This window comes from Hoplias malabaricus, chromosome 9 (genome assembly GCF_029633855.1).
Source record: "Hoplias malabaricus isolate fHopMal1 chromosome 9, fHopMal1.hap1, whole genome shotgun sequence".
NCBI lineage: Eukaryota > Metazoa > Chordata > Actinopteri > Characiformes > Erythrinidae > Hoplias > Hoplias malabaricus.
In genome coordinates, this window is record NC_089808.1 from 35,659,720 (window position 1) to 35,674,663 (window position 14,944).

General features: G+C 40.0%; 1 protein-coding gene across 1 annotated transcript; it reads right to left on the bottom strand.

Annotated features, from left to right (window-relative positions):
- Positions 1-1,651: 1,651 nt before the first annotated feature.
- LOC136707860 (low affinity immunoglobulin gamma Fc region receptor III-A-like) lies at positions 1,652-11,701 on the bottom strand. The gene is made up of 10 exons (XM_066682149.1): positions 11,570-11,701; positions 9,224-9,259; positions 7,800-8,084; positions 6,922-7,188; positions 6,048-6,152; positions 5,530-5,622; positions 5,106-5,162; positions 4,891-4,962; positions 4,227-4,286; positions 1,652-2,559 (listed from the first exon to the last, which is right to left on the bottom strand). The coding sequence occupies exons 1-9, from the start codon at positions 11,598-11,600 to the stop codon at positions 4,228-4,230; spliced, it is 1,005 nt and encodes a 334-aa protein (XP_066538246.1). The 5' UTR covers positions 11,601-11,701; the 3' UTR covers positions 1,652-2,559; position 4,227.
- Between the last annotated feature and the right edge of the window lie 3,243 nt (positions 11,702-14,944).

Genomic DNA, 14,944 nt, shown 5'->3' on the forward strand with positions numbered 1-14,944 from the left:
TTAGCTACTCCTTTAGGGGCACCAGCAGTAACAGGTAGCTGTTTACAGGGAGCCAGAGTGCCGGACATTAGTGGCAACCTTAGACTGTTAGCTAACTGGAGATATTCGAGGATAGTCATTCATGTAGGTGCCAATGACATTCATCTGTGGCAGTCTGAGGCAAGTAAAGGTAATATTAGATAGGTGATTAAACTGGCCCAGACGATGTCCGATGCCATAATTTTTTCTGGTCCCATCCCAATGCGGCACGGCGCTGAAGCCTTCCATCAGACTTTCGGCGTTAAACTGCTGGATGTCCAAGTGGTGTTCCGAAAATCAAGTGGTTTTTATAGATAATTGGTTACATTTTGAGGCCAAGCCTGGTCTTATAAGTAGGGATGGTATCCAGCCCACGCGGGAGGGTGCTGCATTACTTTCTTTCAGAATAGTACATAGTCATGTAGTTAGACAGCAGAGTACCTTAAACAGCTGCTGACAATCCAGGGCCAGGACCAGGCTGCAGAGAGACAGGCTAAACCGACTATCGGCAAACCGTGAACCGACAACACGCAATTGTATATTTCAGCCAAGCCTGATGACAAACACAGATTAAATAAAATAGAGGATTGTGTAAAAGACGTGAAAGGCTAGATGTTGCGTAACTTCCTCCTTCTAAACCGCAACAAAACAGAGGTCCTGCTTTTGGGTTCAAATTTGGCAAGAAAAATGATCAGATTTAATTTTAAATCTTGCTGACTTTCCAGTTAAAATTTGGTCAGCAGCAAAAAATCTTGAAAAAGCTCTTGCAACTTAAAAATAATCTCATACACTTAATGAGTGATCAGAATAAAATAATAGTTATATAAAAGTTTAGAACTGACCCCTGGTAACCTCCTGTAGGAATGTGGACCAAAAAGATCCAGTACAGAGCTACATACTCTCCAAACACTGTTGTTTCTATAAAAAAAAAACTTTTTGCAAATAACTTTACATGGATAAAAAAACTTAAGATCGATTGATGGATTTTTAAACCTCTAAAAGGTTCTTCACACTCTTAAACAAACATGGTTCTTTGTGGAACCCAAAGCGGTTCTTCTATGACATTGTAGTTTATTTTCAGTATTGTGAAGAAGACGCTGAAAAAGACCTCTACGCCGACACCATTCTTTCATTGCAAAATTATCAGGTTTATTACAATGAACAGAACAGCATCTTAACAAGCCCCTGTAGACAGCTTGCTGAGAAGTTAGCCAATATCTTCTGACAGGTTAACTGCAGGTTTAGTTTATAGAGGGTTGGTCAGTGTCAACATATAGTTAATACTATGGCTTTTGTTTACTTCATTTCCTGTCCTGGTAAAAAGAGATCACTTGTAAGGACATCCTGCCTTGCTACCTCCAGGAAAGCTTACCCAACATCCCATTCACACAGAGACAAAAATTTAAGAACAATGGGTCATCCTATGTACTGCACCCACTTAATAATATATGCCTATGTAGATATTAAATTCTACTTCATTTTAATATACTTCACTGACATTTTAATATCTTCCTGCATTCTGCTGGTTTTGTTCCTAAATGTTATTATACATTGTTTCTAAAAACACAAAACAATGTAGAGCTGTTGAGGTTAGAAAATGTATTTATTTATTTATTTGTGTTGATCCAGGTATTAAAGATTAAACTATGTGTTTATTACATAAATCAGTTATAATATAAAACTACACACACTATGTTAATTTCAGACTCCTGTGCAGCTGCTTCAGAGTTGGATGCTTTTCTTCTGGGGTTTTACAAGTGTGCAGCTGAATATCAGTGTCAACAATGGGTGAAGTGTAAAGGAGCCTGGTTCATTGAGTATAAGGGTGTCTACAAACCTAGCTTAAAGGTTCAAATTATACAATAAAAGACACCAGATTACTCTCTGAATCAAACACTCAGAGCTCCAGGGAACTCATCACACCAGCACACATCATCACTGACATTACTGACTCTTCAGTACAGTGAGTTCAGAACTCCTGAAAACTCTTAAACTCTGCAGTAATCAGTGTTTAAACAGTAGAGCTACAAAATGAGTCAAGACCATTTTCAGTTTGAAAATATGGCACACTGGAGGAATAATAATTATTATAAAATAATTACATTTTATTTATAAGTACACACTTAAAAATGGTGGTTCTTTGTGAAGGGGGTTTCAGATTGATGGAGAATGTACTATAGATGATTTTATACAGCACCTTTTAGAAAAGAGTTCTATACGGCACCAAAAAACATGTCAAGTTTTAATCATAAAAAAATATTCACGTGTTCAGGGTTCTGTATAGAACAATTTCCTTTCATAAAAAGCCCTTGTAGAACCATAATTTAAGTTTTTACCCTTCAAGATTTCCAAGGCTGTACAGGCAATGATGAGTAAAAGTTAAAATAAGTAAAAGCACATTACATTTATTAATTTCCATTAGTAAAAGTTTCTGCATGTTCAGTTGCTGTCTCTTCTCTCTGTTCCCGTAAAGTCACAGTCAGGAGCCACTGCAGATGATCACAGACGAGTTCAACATCAACAAAGGCCTTCTTCAGGGATCTGTTAAGAGAAATGCCCTTAGTAAATGGGATTTGATTTGTACAACTAACAAAGCAAAGGTTTTGGTCGTAGTAAGTGTAAAGAAACAAGCAACTAAGCAACACCAGAGTTAGATTTCCTGAACTTATTTCTAACTTTGTACAAACATGAATAAGGTATAACTGCATCCCTCAGTCTTGTCCTAATGATGACTGCAGATTGATTAACACACGAATCATGGTTTAGAGGAAGCCAGGAGAACATCACAATTCGCTCAAATGCCTAGTGCTGATCATAGCAGAAAAGTAATAATGAACTGTGTGGGTGTGTCATGGTTTGTGCTTTTCTTTGTTCAGAAAAAGGAAATCTCAAAGCTACAGCATAGTATCAGATTAGAACAATTTGGTGAAGCTCTATGCCCGTGTCCCCAAGTCCCTGAGCAAGATTGAAAAATAAATGGTTTTGTAAAGGCATTGAGTTCTGACCTCATGATGGAACATCTTTAGAATGAATTACAATGTGATTTTCATTCTTTCATTCATTATCTGTAACCCTTATCCAGTTCAGGGTCGCAGTGGTCCAGAGCCTACCTGGAATCATTGGGCACAAGGCGGGAATACACCCTGGAGGGGGCGCCAGTCCTTCACAGGGCAACACAGACACACACAGATACATTCACTCACACCTACAGACACTTTTGAGTTGCCAATCCACCTGCAACGTGTGTTTTTGAACTGCGGGAGGAAACTGGAGCACCAGGAGGAAACCCACGCGGACACGGGGAGAACACACCAACTCCTCAGAGACAGTCAGCCGGAGCGTGAATCGAACCCACAACCTCCAGGCCCCTGGAGCTGTGTGACTGTAACTCTACCTGCTGCACCAACTAAAAATTGAGGTTTTAGTTGAGGCCAAAAATGAGGCCAACTAAAAATTGAGAACATGTAACTCATGCCTATTCTGTTACTGTGTATTTAGTGTGATGATCCAAACCAAGGGAATAGGGTACTATTTAACGTCCACTGTAAATTACTCTGGGTAAAAATAACTTAACGAAACCCATAACATGATCATGTGGTTTAGTCAGGAATAAGATTTAAAAAGTGTACACTTCATTAGACAGAGATTTCTGGAGAAATAATGTCTAAAGTCATAAATGTTATCTTCATTTGTCAAATTGCAATAAACAGTACATCAAACATTGAAGGCACAAGAGTCGATCAAAGTGAATGAGCCACTGACTGAAGGTAAAAGCTTTAGAGAAACTTCAGAGGACAGGTCAGAAAGGGTTTGGTCTGATGTAAGAAAAAGTGAAGGGGAACTCAAGGCATAAACTCAAGGGTTTTTTTACCAGCACATAGTGCAGCACTGAGTACAGTCTGTCCAGCTGTTTTGGTTTGTCCCAATTGTGGTGGAGATGCTGCTCTCTGCCTCCCTCTAGTGTTGTAGCAGAGCAGATAACATCACTGCCCTTCACATGGCAGACTAGTGTTCTATTCCCTGCTCAGGCAGGAACACGTAATACCTTCCAGTGTACTCAGGATTGTCCAATCAGTTCTGAGTTTGAAATTTAATCAACCCCCAAACCCCAGCCACCCCACACACAGTTAGGCTCATGTGCTTAATATCATCATTGAACATTTATGAAACTGAGCTGTGTTGTTTGACCAGGTAGAGCTTAATCTTACATTAAGGTGCACTGTACTTCAGTTTTGAGTAAACAATGTCAGCGTCTGCAGTGGCCTTTCCTAATAATGGACAAGAGACACAGAGTCAACAGTGAACAAGAACAACTGGTGTTTGAAAACAAAGTGTTGAACATTTCAGTTCTGATACTACACCATATAATAGCCAAAAGTTTTTGGACACCTGCTCATACAGCACATGCACTTACAGTGAGTGTTTGTTAGAGTAGGTGTTGGAAAAAATCTCAACACTGAATGATGCTCCAATGCTCCATAGAACAGTTCCTCTGTTACACAGCTCAAATCTGAGGCCTTAAGAACACCATCTGTCACTACAGAAAAACATGAAGTAAATGTGGAGCAGCTGCACATGAGCCTAAGGTTCTCCATGCTCAGTGCTAAACATCAGCTAAAGGGCATAACACCCTCAGCACTGGTCTGTGTATAACGAGGAAGGTCACTTAGCAGGTGGACCACACCCTGAGTCAGTAGATTAGACAATGACCCAGCCCTGAACTCCATGTTTTTTGCCAGATGTGGGCTTTTGAGCCTGATATTCTCTGTGTTTGGAGAGGTATCTCCCTCTGGTGGCCAGAGAAGGCCCAGCACCAGAGGCAATCATTGCATGATGAGCAGAAGAATTGTTTTATCATTAGTTTCTTTTTACCTTTGCCGTTAGCCTTCTTTTTATTATTCTGTGCATGGAGTGCACCACTTGGCCCTGGAACAGCATCATCCTCTAATGAAAATATAAATAAGGATTTAACCAATAAATGTGTTCATAGATTCATTAATAAGTTTGTTTTACAGAGTGAGTATTGATTTTATGTGTCACCACAGTGTTGTGTGTTCTTTCGAGTGTATGTAGTAGACACTGCTTACCTTGGGAGTGGTTTATCTGGGAATATATCACATCGCCTGCTTTTGTCTGGGGAGCATCTATCACAGAAATCAGTTTAGATTTTTATGCTGAGTCAGTTACATAGAAAACAGATTTGTGTTATTACAGAGACACAGTTCTTACCATTTCCTCTCATTTTCTTTTTAGCTGTTAAAGTTACCTCACTACACTGATGGACTACCGCTAATGGAGTGTGAACGTGGTTGATAAATGGAAGAAATGCAGATGTTAACAGGCTAAGAGTAGTTTCACTTTACCTTCACATTTAAAAAAAAATATAACACCCTCTTTTCACAATCCAATGACCTCCTGCCTGTGTCTTTAAGAAAGAAAACTGATGTGAACTTTGATGGAGCCTGACTTGGGGTTAAGAAACTGGTGTGTTTCATAAAGGTGTAAACTGACCTGCTGCTGATTCTGAGAGAGAGTTTGCAGGTCCTGACACACTCTGATCCATGTTCTGCTGGTTTTCATTTGAGGAGAAAACAGATCCTGCACCTGCACCATGAACCAGTGACAAAAAGAGAAAAGATCAACTTAAAAAAAATAAACTTTTACAACCTTTTTTTAAACCATGAATATGGCAGGAAGCAACAGGTGTAAAACTGCAATAACAAAAATAAACAAAGGTGATCCAAGAATATATTTAAGTTCTTAAAATGGATCAACATTGTGTGGCACTATTTTTGAAGTTTCATTTACATACATTTGAATGTACCACATTAACTGTTTACACTGTGTCATTATTTTTCATGAAGCACAGCAATAAAACTAGCCTTTAATGAACTTACTAAAATATTGTAACTAACTTACACTGAAAGTTAGAAGTGGTTTGTCCTTCTGTAATGTTGCTTTATTATTGGAGATACAAGGTTTTGTACCTACAGTGATGCTATACTGATAGAATGGTACGATTAACAAACCTTTTCCCTTCTTGTAACAGCAGATCAGGACCAGGGTCATACAGAGAACAAAGCTTAAACCCAGTCCCACTGCCAGTCCCACTGCCGCACGACTCAACCCAGACTCTGAAAATAAAGAGAGGAACCTGAACTGGTTTTTAAACACTTTGTTTACTGTAGTATTATAGAAGAAATCAAATAGCACAAAAATATAAGATAAAAGCATATCATACGACTTCAGAAAATATATGCGTTCTGAGATTATTCTGCATGGTTTAACACAGGTGTGTGACACTGACGTAGATAGTTTACACTTTAAGTCTCCTGCACTTGTTAGATACATTATCTTCATAGCTCTGTTCATAATTTATTATCCTTAAACCACTCATAATTCCACACATATCCACTTTCTACATCACATTTGAGAGTGACTCTGTCTCCAATGGAAACATGCTCAGCCGGCTGGACTAACACTTTAGCCTGTGGAAGGATGAAAATTTCTGCATAGGAGAGAGTGAACGGGACCTACTCCTGGAGCCAGACCTGGGGTAGTTTCTAATGGTGAGCGCCTGATGGTTGGACAGACCACAGAAACTGGCTGATCTCAGCCCAAAAGAGCAGTGTGTGAAGATTGTGTGAGCTCACCACCCACAAGATCCAGATTAAGGGTGTGGTGTGATGTCACCAGACACAGGGTAGAGGTGAAGTGGACCCTGCTGACATGGACCTTGGTGACTATTGCAGAACAACAGTTCCTAAGTTCATAATCTTACCTTAAATCCAGAACATGTAAGAGTATCACAGAAGAATCCCAACTTTACAAAATGTCCTACATCCTCTCTCACACTTTAAGAGTTTATTGTCAGAAATAGAACGAGAAATATGAGACACTCACCTACAGTCAGTGTAACTGCATCACTGGTCTCTGAGTAGAGTGGTTGTGTTGACTGTGTTCCCCTACAGCTATAAACACCTGTATGAGACTCATCAACAGCAGAGATTTCATATTCCTTCTTCCTCTGAGCATCACTGAGAGGTTTATTATCCTTTAACCACTCGTAATTCCGCACATCTCCACTTTCTACATCACACGTGAGAGTAACTCTGTCTCCGATGGAAACACGCTCAGTCGGCTGCACCCTCACTTTAGCCTTTGGTCTCACTTTTAAAAAATCACACAAACAAGAGACATGATGATACTTACACACCGTAAACCATTTTAGTATAGGGGAGACAGTGCAGTGATTTTTATGTGAAACCATAACATTGACCATAAGGACTACAGAATGTGTACGATATGCTCTTCACCGTGTTCAAGTGTTACGTCTAAAACAGGTGTTCATCAGGAACAGGAGAAAAGGACAGCCTCAACACTCAAACACAGTCGAAAGTTTATCAAACACATCCTGAAGGTCTTATGGTCAATGTTATGGTTTCACATAGAATCAGTTTTAACATGAGAATGAGTGAAGTTACACTGACATCAAACACACCACTGTTCTGTGGTGAAATCCTCTCCCAGTTTGATGTGTCACACACCTGATAGCGGTGCTGAAGTTAGTGTCACGTTGGGGACCTGGATTAACAGGATTCCCCCTTCCACCAAAGTTTTTTCTAAAGCTGGATCACAATCTGACAAACCATTTTTATTTTTTAGGGTGTTTCTTAGACACACTGTACAATAGAAATGATATTCTCACAGAACTGCTTTCAAAAGCATGAAATAATGTGGTAAATAACTGTCCTCAAATGATGTCATTTGGATGAACCCACCTCTCAATGTAATCTTCACTGAATCACTGTAATCTGAGATGTAGTCTTGTCCATCTTTGGCTACACATTGATATTCTTCAGTTCCTGTGTTGGACGCTGTTACACTGACTCTGTCTCCAACTACATCTTTCAGTTCTACTAAATTCTTCAATGTAGGGCCTTTGAACCAGTGAAACTTCTGGGATCCAGTGAGTTCTGTCTGCAGTTCACAGATCAGAGTAACAGTGTCTCCAGTGTAGACAGTGCTCTGAGTCTCCACTCTTGCTGTTGGCTTAGGTCTCGCTGCTGATAAGAAAAAATGAACAGATCAGAGGTGTTTTTACTTTACAGTGGAAGTGTCGCCCTGATAAACACTCAGTGATAAGGCTTTGTTCATTTAAGGAGTTTGTAGTTTCAGGATCTAAACTTACTCTCTGCAAACAGGAAGAACCTTCTACTACCAATAAACCGACCAAAAGTACACACAACCCCATTAAATTAAACACTCAGACATCCCCTGCTCACAGGAAATGTTGGTAAGAGCATGTAACACACCCAACATTCTCATTAAACTGTTGATTTTAAAAACGTTGTTTATGAATCTCTCAGTTCTAGACAAAGTGATATTACATTAGGAACTGCAGAAAGTGTCTAATTACATATTTCTCTCACATTTCAGTGAACCCCAGGTGTAAATATGTCAGAGGACTGTGGATGAGTTTTGGAAAATGGAGTAAAACTGGGGAAACTTACACAATTTCTGTTTTTATTTGTTGAAGGGAGTGCACATAAACCACCTACCCAGTGTGTGTGCCCCAGTACAAGAAGTACACTAATCTAGAAATGCCCCTGGTGTGCAGGGCAGGATTAGTCTGATTCCTTTTGGTTTTACCAGTTCAACCAGCTAAAGTCCAGATCCAAACACAATGCAGCACAAAGCACTTCAAACCCAAGACCTCCACCCTAAACCTCACCTCAACCATACCAAAATTTTTCTGTAAATAACTGACCCACTGACCTCTAACACACAGGAGCCTCATCCAGCTCTGCTGACCACAGTCAAATCACATCATGCTGCATCATGATGTTCACACAGCCACTGAAGAGGAGTGGACCAATATTCCACAGTCCTCTATCAACAACCTGATCAACTCTATGTGAAGGAGATGTGTTGCACTGCGTAAGGCAAATGGTGGTCACACCAGATACTGTATCTATTATTGTATTACACTGTTACTGTGGTATTCAGAGCAGCCCCAGGATCCCCACATGGTTCAGAGAGATACATGATCCTCTGTAAAATGCAGAAAACAGGAATAGATTTGTACAGTCTTGGGTTCTCTCAGGAGCAGTTGGAGAACCTCTGATTAAATGGAAAGCACAAGTGATACATGAAAATATCTCTGAATGCCAATGAAATAATAAATGAAGATGTAATGATTCACCTTGAGCTTGTCCACAGTGGAGGAGAACAGTCAGCACTAAAGCAGGGAGAAGAACAGAAATGCATTAATACAAAATATTGAAGACATGTAATAACATAATTTTGGAAGTAGCACCACGCCCAAACTCCTCCTCTCAGTCCTATATATACCCCACAAATTCACATCATTTCCACATCGGATAAACTTGCTTTTCAACATCTAGGCATCTTCACTATCCTTGAGTCAACTTTCTACCTTGACACCTTGCTTGAGCTCCTCAGCACCTTTTGGATTTGTCTATTTCAGAGTTTGCTCCCGTGTGACAAACTGCCTTCTTTCTGTCTCATGGTTCCTGCGGTGCTGATCCTTTTGGGCTTCTTATTTGGCTTCACCTGTCATCCCCCTAGATCACCCTTCCTTTTCTCAATTCCCTCTATGCCATTGGAAAGGTATCATTATGGCACACCTGCCAAAGGAGGACATCTCTCTTTATTAATGCTGCCCCTTTGCAGTACTCGACTTCAAGGCTGCTACTAATCCACTTTCCACATTTTGTTGCCAGCCTCAGACCCCTCACCATTAACCAACCACCACCAATTACACTGAAGTAGAAACTGGACTTAGCAACACTCTTTCCAATGCATCCAGTCTGATGTACTGTAATTGTGGCCCCAGATTACACTGTAGCTTCATGACATTTAGCTGGTGATACTTTAAAATTCTATCAGTAGTTGTTCAATTTGATTTGTGCCGACGCGATGATCTTGGCCATCTCCAGAGTACCTGAACCTGTCTATTCTGTAGCACTTAATGATCAGCATTCCTGCAGTTTCTTGGGGGTCTGGCTTCATACGCATAGTACAGCCGCCCTGAACTCCTCTCCAAAGCCTTCTGAGTTCACTTCCACATTTCAGCCTCTACGGGCGTGGTCTGTACTAGCAAATTAGCTGTTACTGTGTGTAAAATGACTGAAGGAGAAAGAACCATGTCATTTATAAACTTTCACAACTCTGTACCAGCAGCTTTCACAAACAGCAAGATAAAGAAGATCATTATAAAGTTACAGCAATGAGATCCCCACCTACATTTAAACTATGACACAATGATCACACAAACAGGCGACACAATGAGAGACTCCACACTCAGTGATATGATCCTGAATGAGATTTATGATGGGCTAAGGTTTACATTAGAGACAGCACTAGGACATTTCAGACAGATTTATTATCACTGTTTATGTAAAGGGTCTTACAAAGGTCTCGCAGTGCAGGCCTGATACCACCTTAAAACACCACACACTGCTCAATGCACAGAACACAGTAAATTAAGGGAGAAAAGAAAATATATGAAAAAGGTTATTCAGGGCAGCCCTACTTTACTGAAGAGATGAGAAAATGAGGAGAGTCTGGGTTAGAAATGACCCCAGAATCATTAACTGGGAACAGTTTAATGTTTATATTTAGTTTTAACTAAACTTAACAATGATCTGTCATTACATAACACTTACTGTTCATGTTTCTCTCTTTCTCTCTGTCTCTCTCTCTCTCTCTGTGTGTGTGTGTTTGTGTGTGTGTGTGTGTGATGTTTGTCTGTGGGAGTAGTTCCTTTTTAACACATTTATTTAAAACTGCATTTTGCTTTTTACAAAAACTGTACATTAATATTTTCATGAGGACGTTGTATAAAATACATTAATGTAAAGCACTAATGTTTCAATACTTCATTCATTCATTCATTATCTGTAACCGCTTATCCAATTCAGGGTCACAGTGGGTCCAGAGCCTACCTGAAATCATTGGGCGCAAGGTAGGATGACACCCCGGAGGGGGCGCCAGTCCTTCACAGGGCAACACAGACACACACACACATTCACTCACACACTCACACCTACGGACACTTTTGAGTCACCAATCCACCTGTAACGTGCGTTTTTGGACTGTGGGAGGAAACCGGAGCACCCGGAAGAAACCCATGCGGACACGGGGAGAACACACCAACTCCTCACAGTCAGTCACCCGGAGGAAACCCACACAGACACAGGGAGAACACACCAACTCCTCACAGTCAGTCACCCGGAGGAAACCCACACAGACACAGGGAGAACACACCACACTCCTCACAGACAGTCACTCGGAGCAGGAAACGACACAACCTCTGTTTCAATACTGATTTATTTAAAATCTAAGAATACATTGTGAATGAAAAAAAACTAAATATCAAAACAATCAATTTGAATATTTTATTATTTTTAACTCAAACTGATCGACTCTTCTCTAGTCCTTACCCCAACATCTGTGAATTTAAACAGCTCTCAGAAATTCACTCTAATTAAGATTTAAAGTAAATTATAAAAAAATATTTACTCACAGAGCATCACTGAGAGTGAACTGAGCTCCATACTGTTCCAGTAATTACTGACTGACTGAAGAACTAACGGTCTGAGTTCAGCACTCAGCACTTCCTCTTTTCTGTCTCACACACACACACACACACACAGACATACACACACACAGACACACACACACACAGACACACACACACACTCGCACTTGCACACACACACACACACACAGTGGATTTAAATATCAAGGTCATGTTGGTGTCACAGCAGTAACTGAAGAGTTAATCTGATCGTCCAAAATAAACCGAACGTTGCTCCTGCTTTAATGTATTTTTAAATAATTACATTTTTGTAATATTTCTCCTCAGATAAGATAATTCCTCCTGTTCACTCAGACTCCCCCAGTCTCACACTGTCTCTAATCTGGGAGAAAGAGGAGCACAGCCTTCCTCTGAGACACTTCAGGACAACTACTGCTTCTTTTCAAACTTCTCTGCAAACACAGCTGAACTGAGCACATCAACACACTTGGAGGAGAATGCTAAATATCCAGATCATTTATATCAGCTGTTGTGTCACCCACATTGATTAGCATTATGCTAGGAGCTGGAGGAGAATAAAGGGTCACCCTACCCACACAGAGGCCAGTAGTGTTCTCTTGGACTCCCAGCCTCAGACATCTGAGGCATCACTGGTCATCTCTCTGTTACAGCCCCAACCCTCAGACCACTGCACTTTTATTTTCTAATAATATTGTTTATTATTTTAGCTGAATTTTTATTTTCTGGTTTATTTTCACCATGTTATTGCTACTTGTGTTTATTTATTTATTTATTTATTTATGTTTCTCATGTCCTGTCATCCACTGCAATGCTTCATTAAGATTATCTAAGCTGCAATATCAATAAAAATAATTAATATTATTTATATAACGATATGAATCATTAGTACCTTCCTCATAGGGAGAGCAGCTACTGATGTTGGATGATTAATTCACTCCCAAAAGTATTACACTCCATAGAACACTGTTCCACTGCTCCACAGTCCAGTGCTTGGGAGGTTTATACCCCTCTAACCCACATCTACTCCTACAGTGTGTGTGCTTTAAACAGATTAATTTAAAGATTATCAAATGTGTGTACAAGCTTTTGGATTCACAGTGTACAGTTATTCTACAGGTTCATGCTCAGACCTGTGAGAGATAGGTGTGAACTGTCAGAGTTAAATATGAAATGGTGCTGTTTTGAGGATCGTTCCTCATTTCCGTTCCATTTAGTAACTACCACAGTTTAAACCAGACACCAGAAGTCAGACCCCAGCAGACACTAACATAACTCCTGTGTTCTCTGAGACAGACACGTTTGACTTGTCATGTTCATTAAACTCTAATTCTAACATATTGTCGCTGTCAGAGCTTGTATCTCCTAAAATGGTTCTCAGACTGTGGAACACACACAATTGGTGATACGTGAAGCAGCAAGAGGGGGTACGTCAGATGACTTCAAAAATACTAATTTATTAATAACTGGAGATCTAAAGATTGTGTGAATTACATAATGTTTCATAGTTTTCTTAATTAATGTTTAATGAAATTCATTTGTGTCAAAAATAAATAACTAAATAAATAAAATGACAGCATGGGCTTACACCCATGGTGTAATGTAATCCCCCATGTAATCCCCCAGTCATTTAAAAAATGTAAAGAAAGCCCAGTTTCAGCTGCTTACTGGATGCAAGCAAAGGCTAGAGACAAACATGAGCAATTTGGACTTTATTACAAAAAGGGGAAAGTGAAAACAAGAGAAAAAAAAGGCTGAAACCAAGCCTGAGAAACACTGAAGGACAAAAACAGAGAGAAACAAAGTGAGACCTCTGTACACGTGAAGACAAAATAAAAGAATATATTCAGCTGAAGGAAAACTACATGGTCTTTTTCCCCATTAAGAAAACACTGTTTAACACAGGCGCTGCACCTCCTTGATCTTCTGATACGAACCCCAAGAGCCACTGTGAACACCTGCCCCAAGAACTGTGCTGTTTTCACCTATAGACTTTCACCTAAAACTCACAACTGATGTTAAATTGACCTCTCCTTGTTTTTGATTCATTCAAAATGCTTGTTTCCCATATTTTCTCATAAATATATAACTGTGTTTAAAACATTCAGTTTAGGCCGAGTCACGTGCTCTCTCTGTAATATTTAGTAATTATTGTAGAATCATTTTGTGTAAATCATTCAAATTCCAAGATAAAAGACAACAAAAACATGTAGAAATTCAAGGCAAGACTCTGCCTCATGCCCCTCACCTGCCCCTGGAACAGAGGAAGAAGCAGGAGGGCACTTGGTTCTGTGTCAAGACTCACAGTTTGTACGTGTAGAGTTTGGTTTGAATTTGAGTGACCCTTGGTCGATAAAGTCTGAGACCCTCTGTCCTAAAGTCATTTTACAGGAGAAGGGAAAAATACATTTCATATTATTGTAAAAACCTTTAATTCAAAGTGTTTTATGCTGTTTCTACTGCTGAGTTCATAAAACTCCTACACAATGCAAACACCAGCTGGTATTTTAATGAACAGCTTCCAAATCCAAACCCAGGTGTGTGTCCAGTACCCAACTGAGTGAGCTATCAGCTGTTATGAGATACGCTAAGCAGTCAGACGTTCATGTACCTGTTTAGAAGAAGCTGATTTGCTTGCCCTGGTTTTCCTGTTACTTGTTTCTACGGTTATTTCTGTACTTGTTTCTGTTTTTACCATTTACTAACCATCCATAGATCTATTTTATAGATTGTCTCCACAGGATTATTCATTACGGAGGCATTAAAACTGCCACCTGCTCCTGCAGTAATGTTTCTGGTGTAAGTTCTTAAATCAACCAAAAGCGATAAGTACCTGAAATGCCATGGCTACTGCTGGCTGTTTTGGGTGAATGAGTGACGTCTTGGCAACATAGATGGAAAGCTAAGGATGATGCCAATGCTAAGTCCAAAGCTAGCCCCGCTCAGCGAAGCACCTGCTGAGGAGTAGCTAATTTCATGTGTCTCCTTTAGGGGCACCAGCAGTAACACTTCGTTGTTTACAGGGAGCCAGAGCGCCGGACAGTAGTGGCAACCTTAGGCTGTTAACTAATAGGAGATATTCGAGAATAGTCATTCATGTAGGTGCCAATGACATTCATCTGTGGCAGTCTAAGGTAAGTAAGGGTAATATCACAGAGGTGATTAAACTGGCCCAGATGAAATCCGATGCCATAATCTGCTCTGGTCCCATCCCAATGCAGCGCGGTGCTGAAGCCTACAGCTGACTTTTGCCATTAAACTGCTGGATGTCCAAGTGGTGTTCTGAAAATCAAGTGGTTTTTATAGATAATTGGTTACATTTCAAGGGCAAGCATGGTCTTA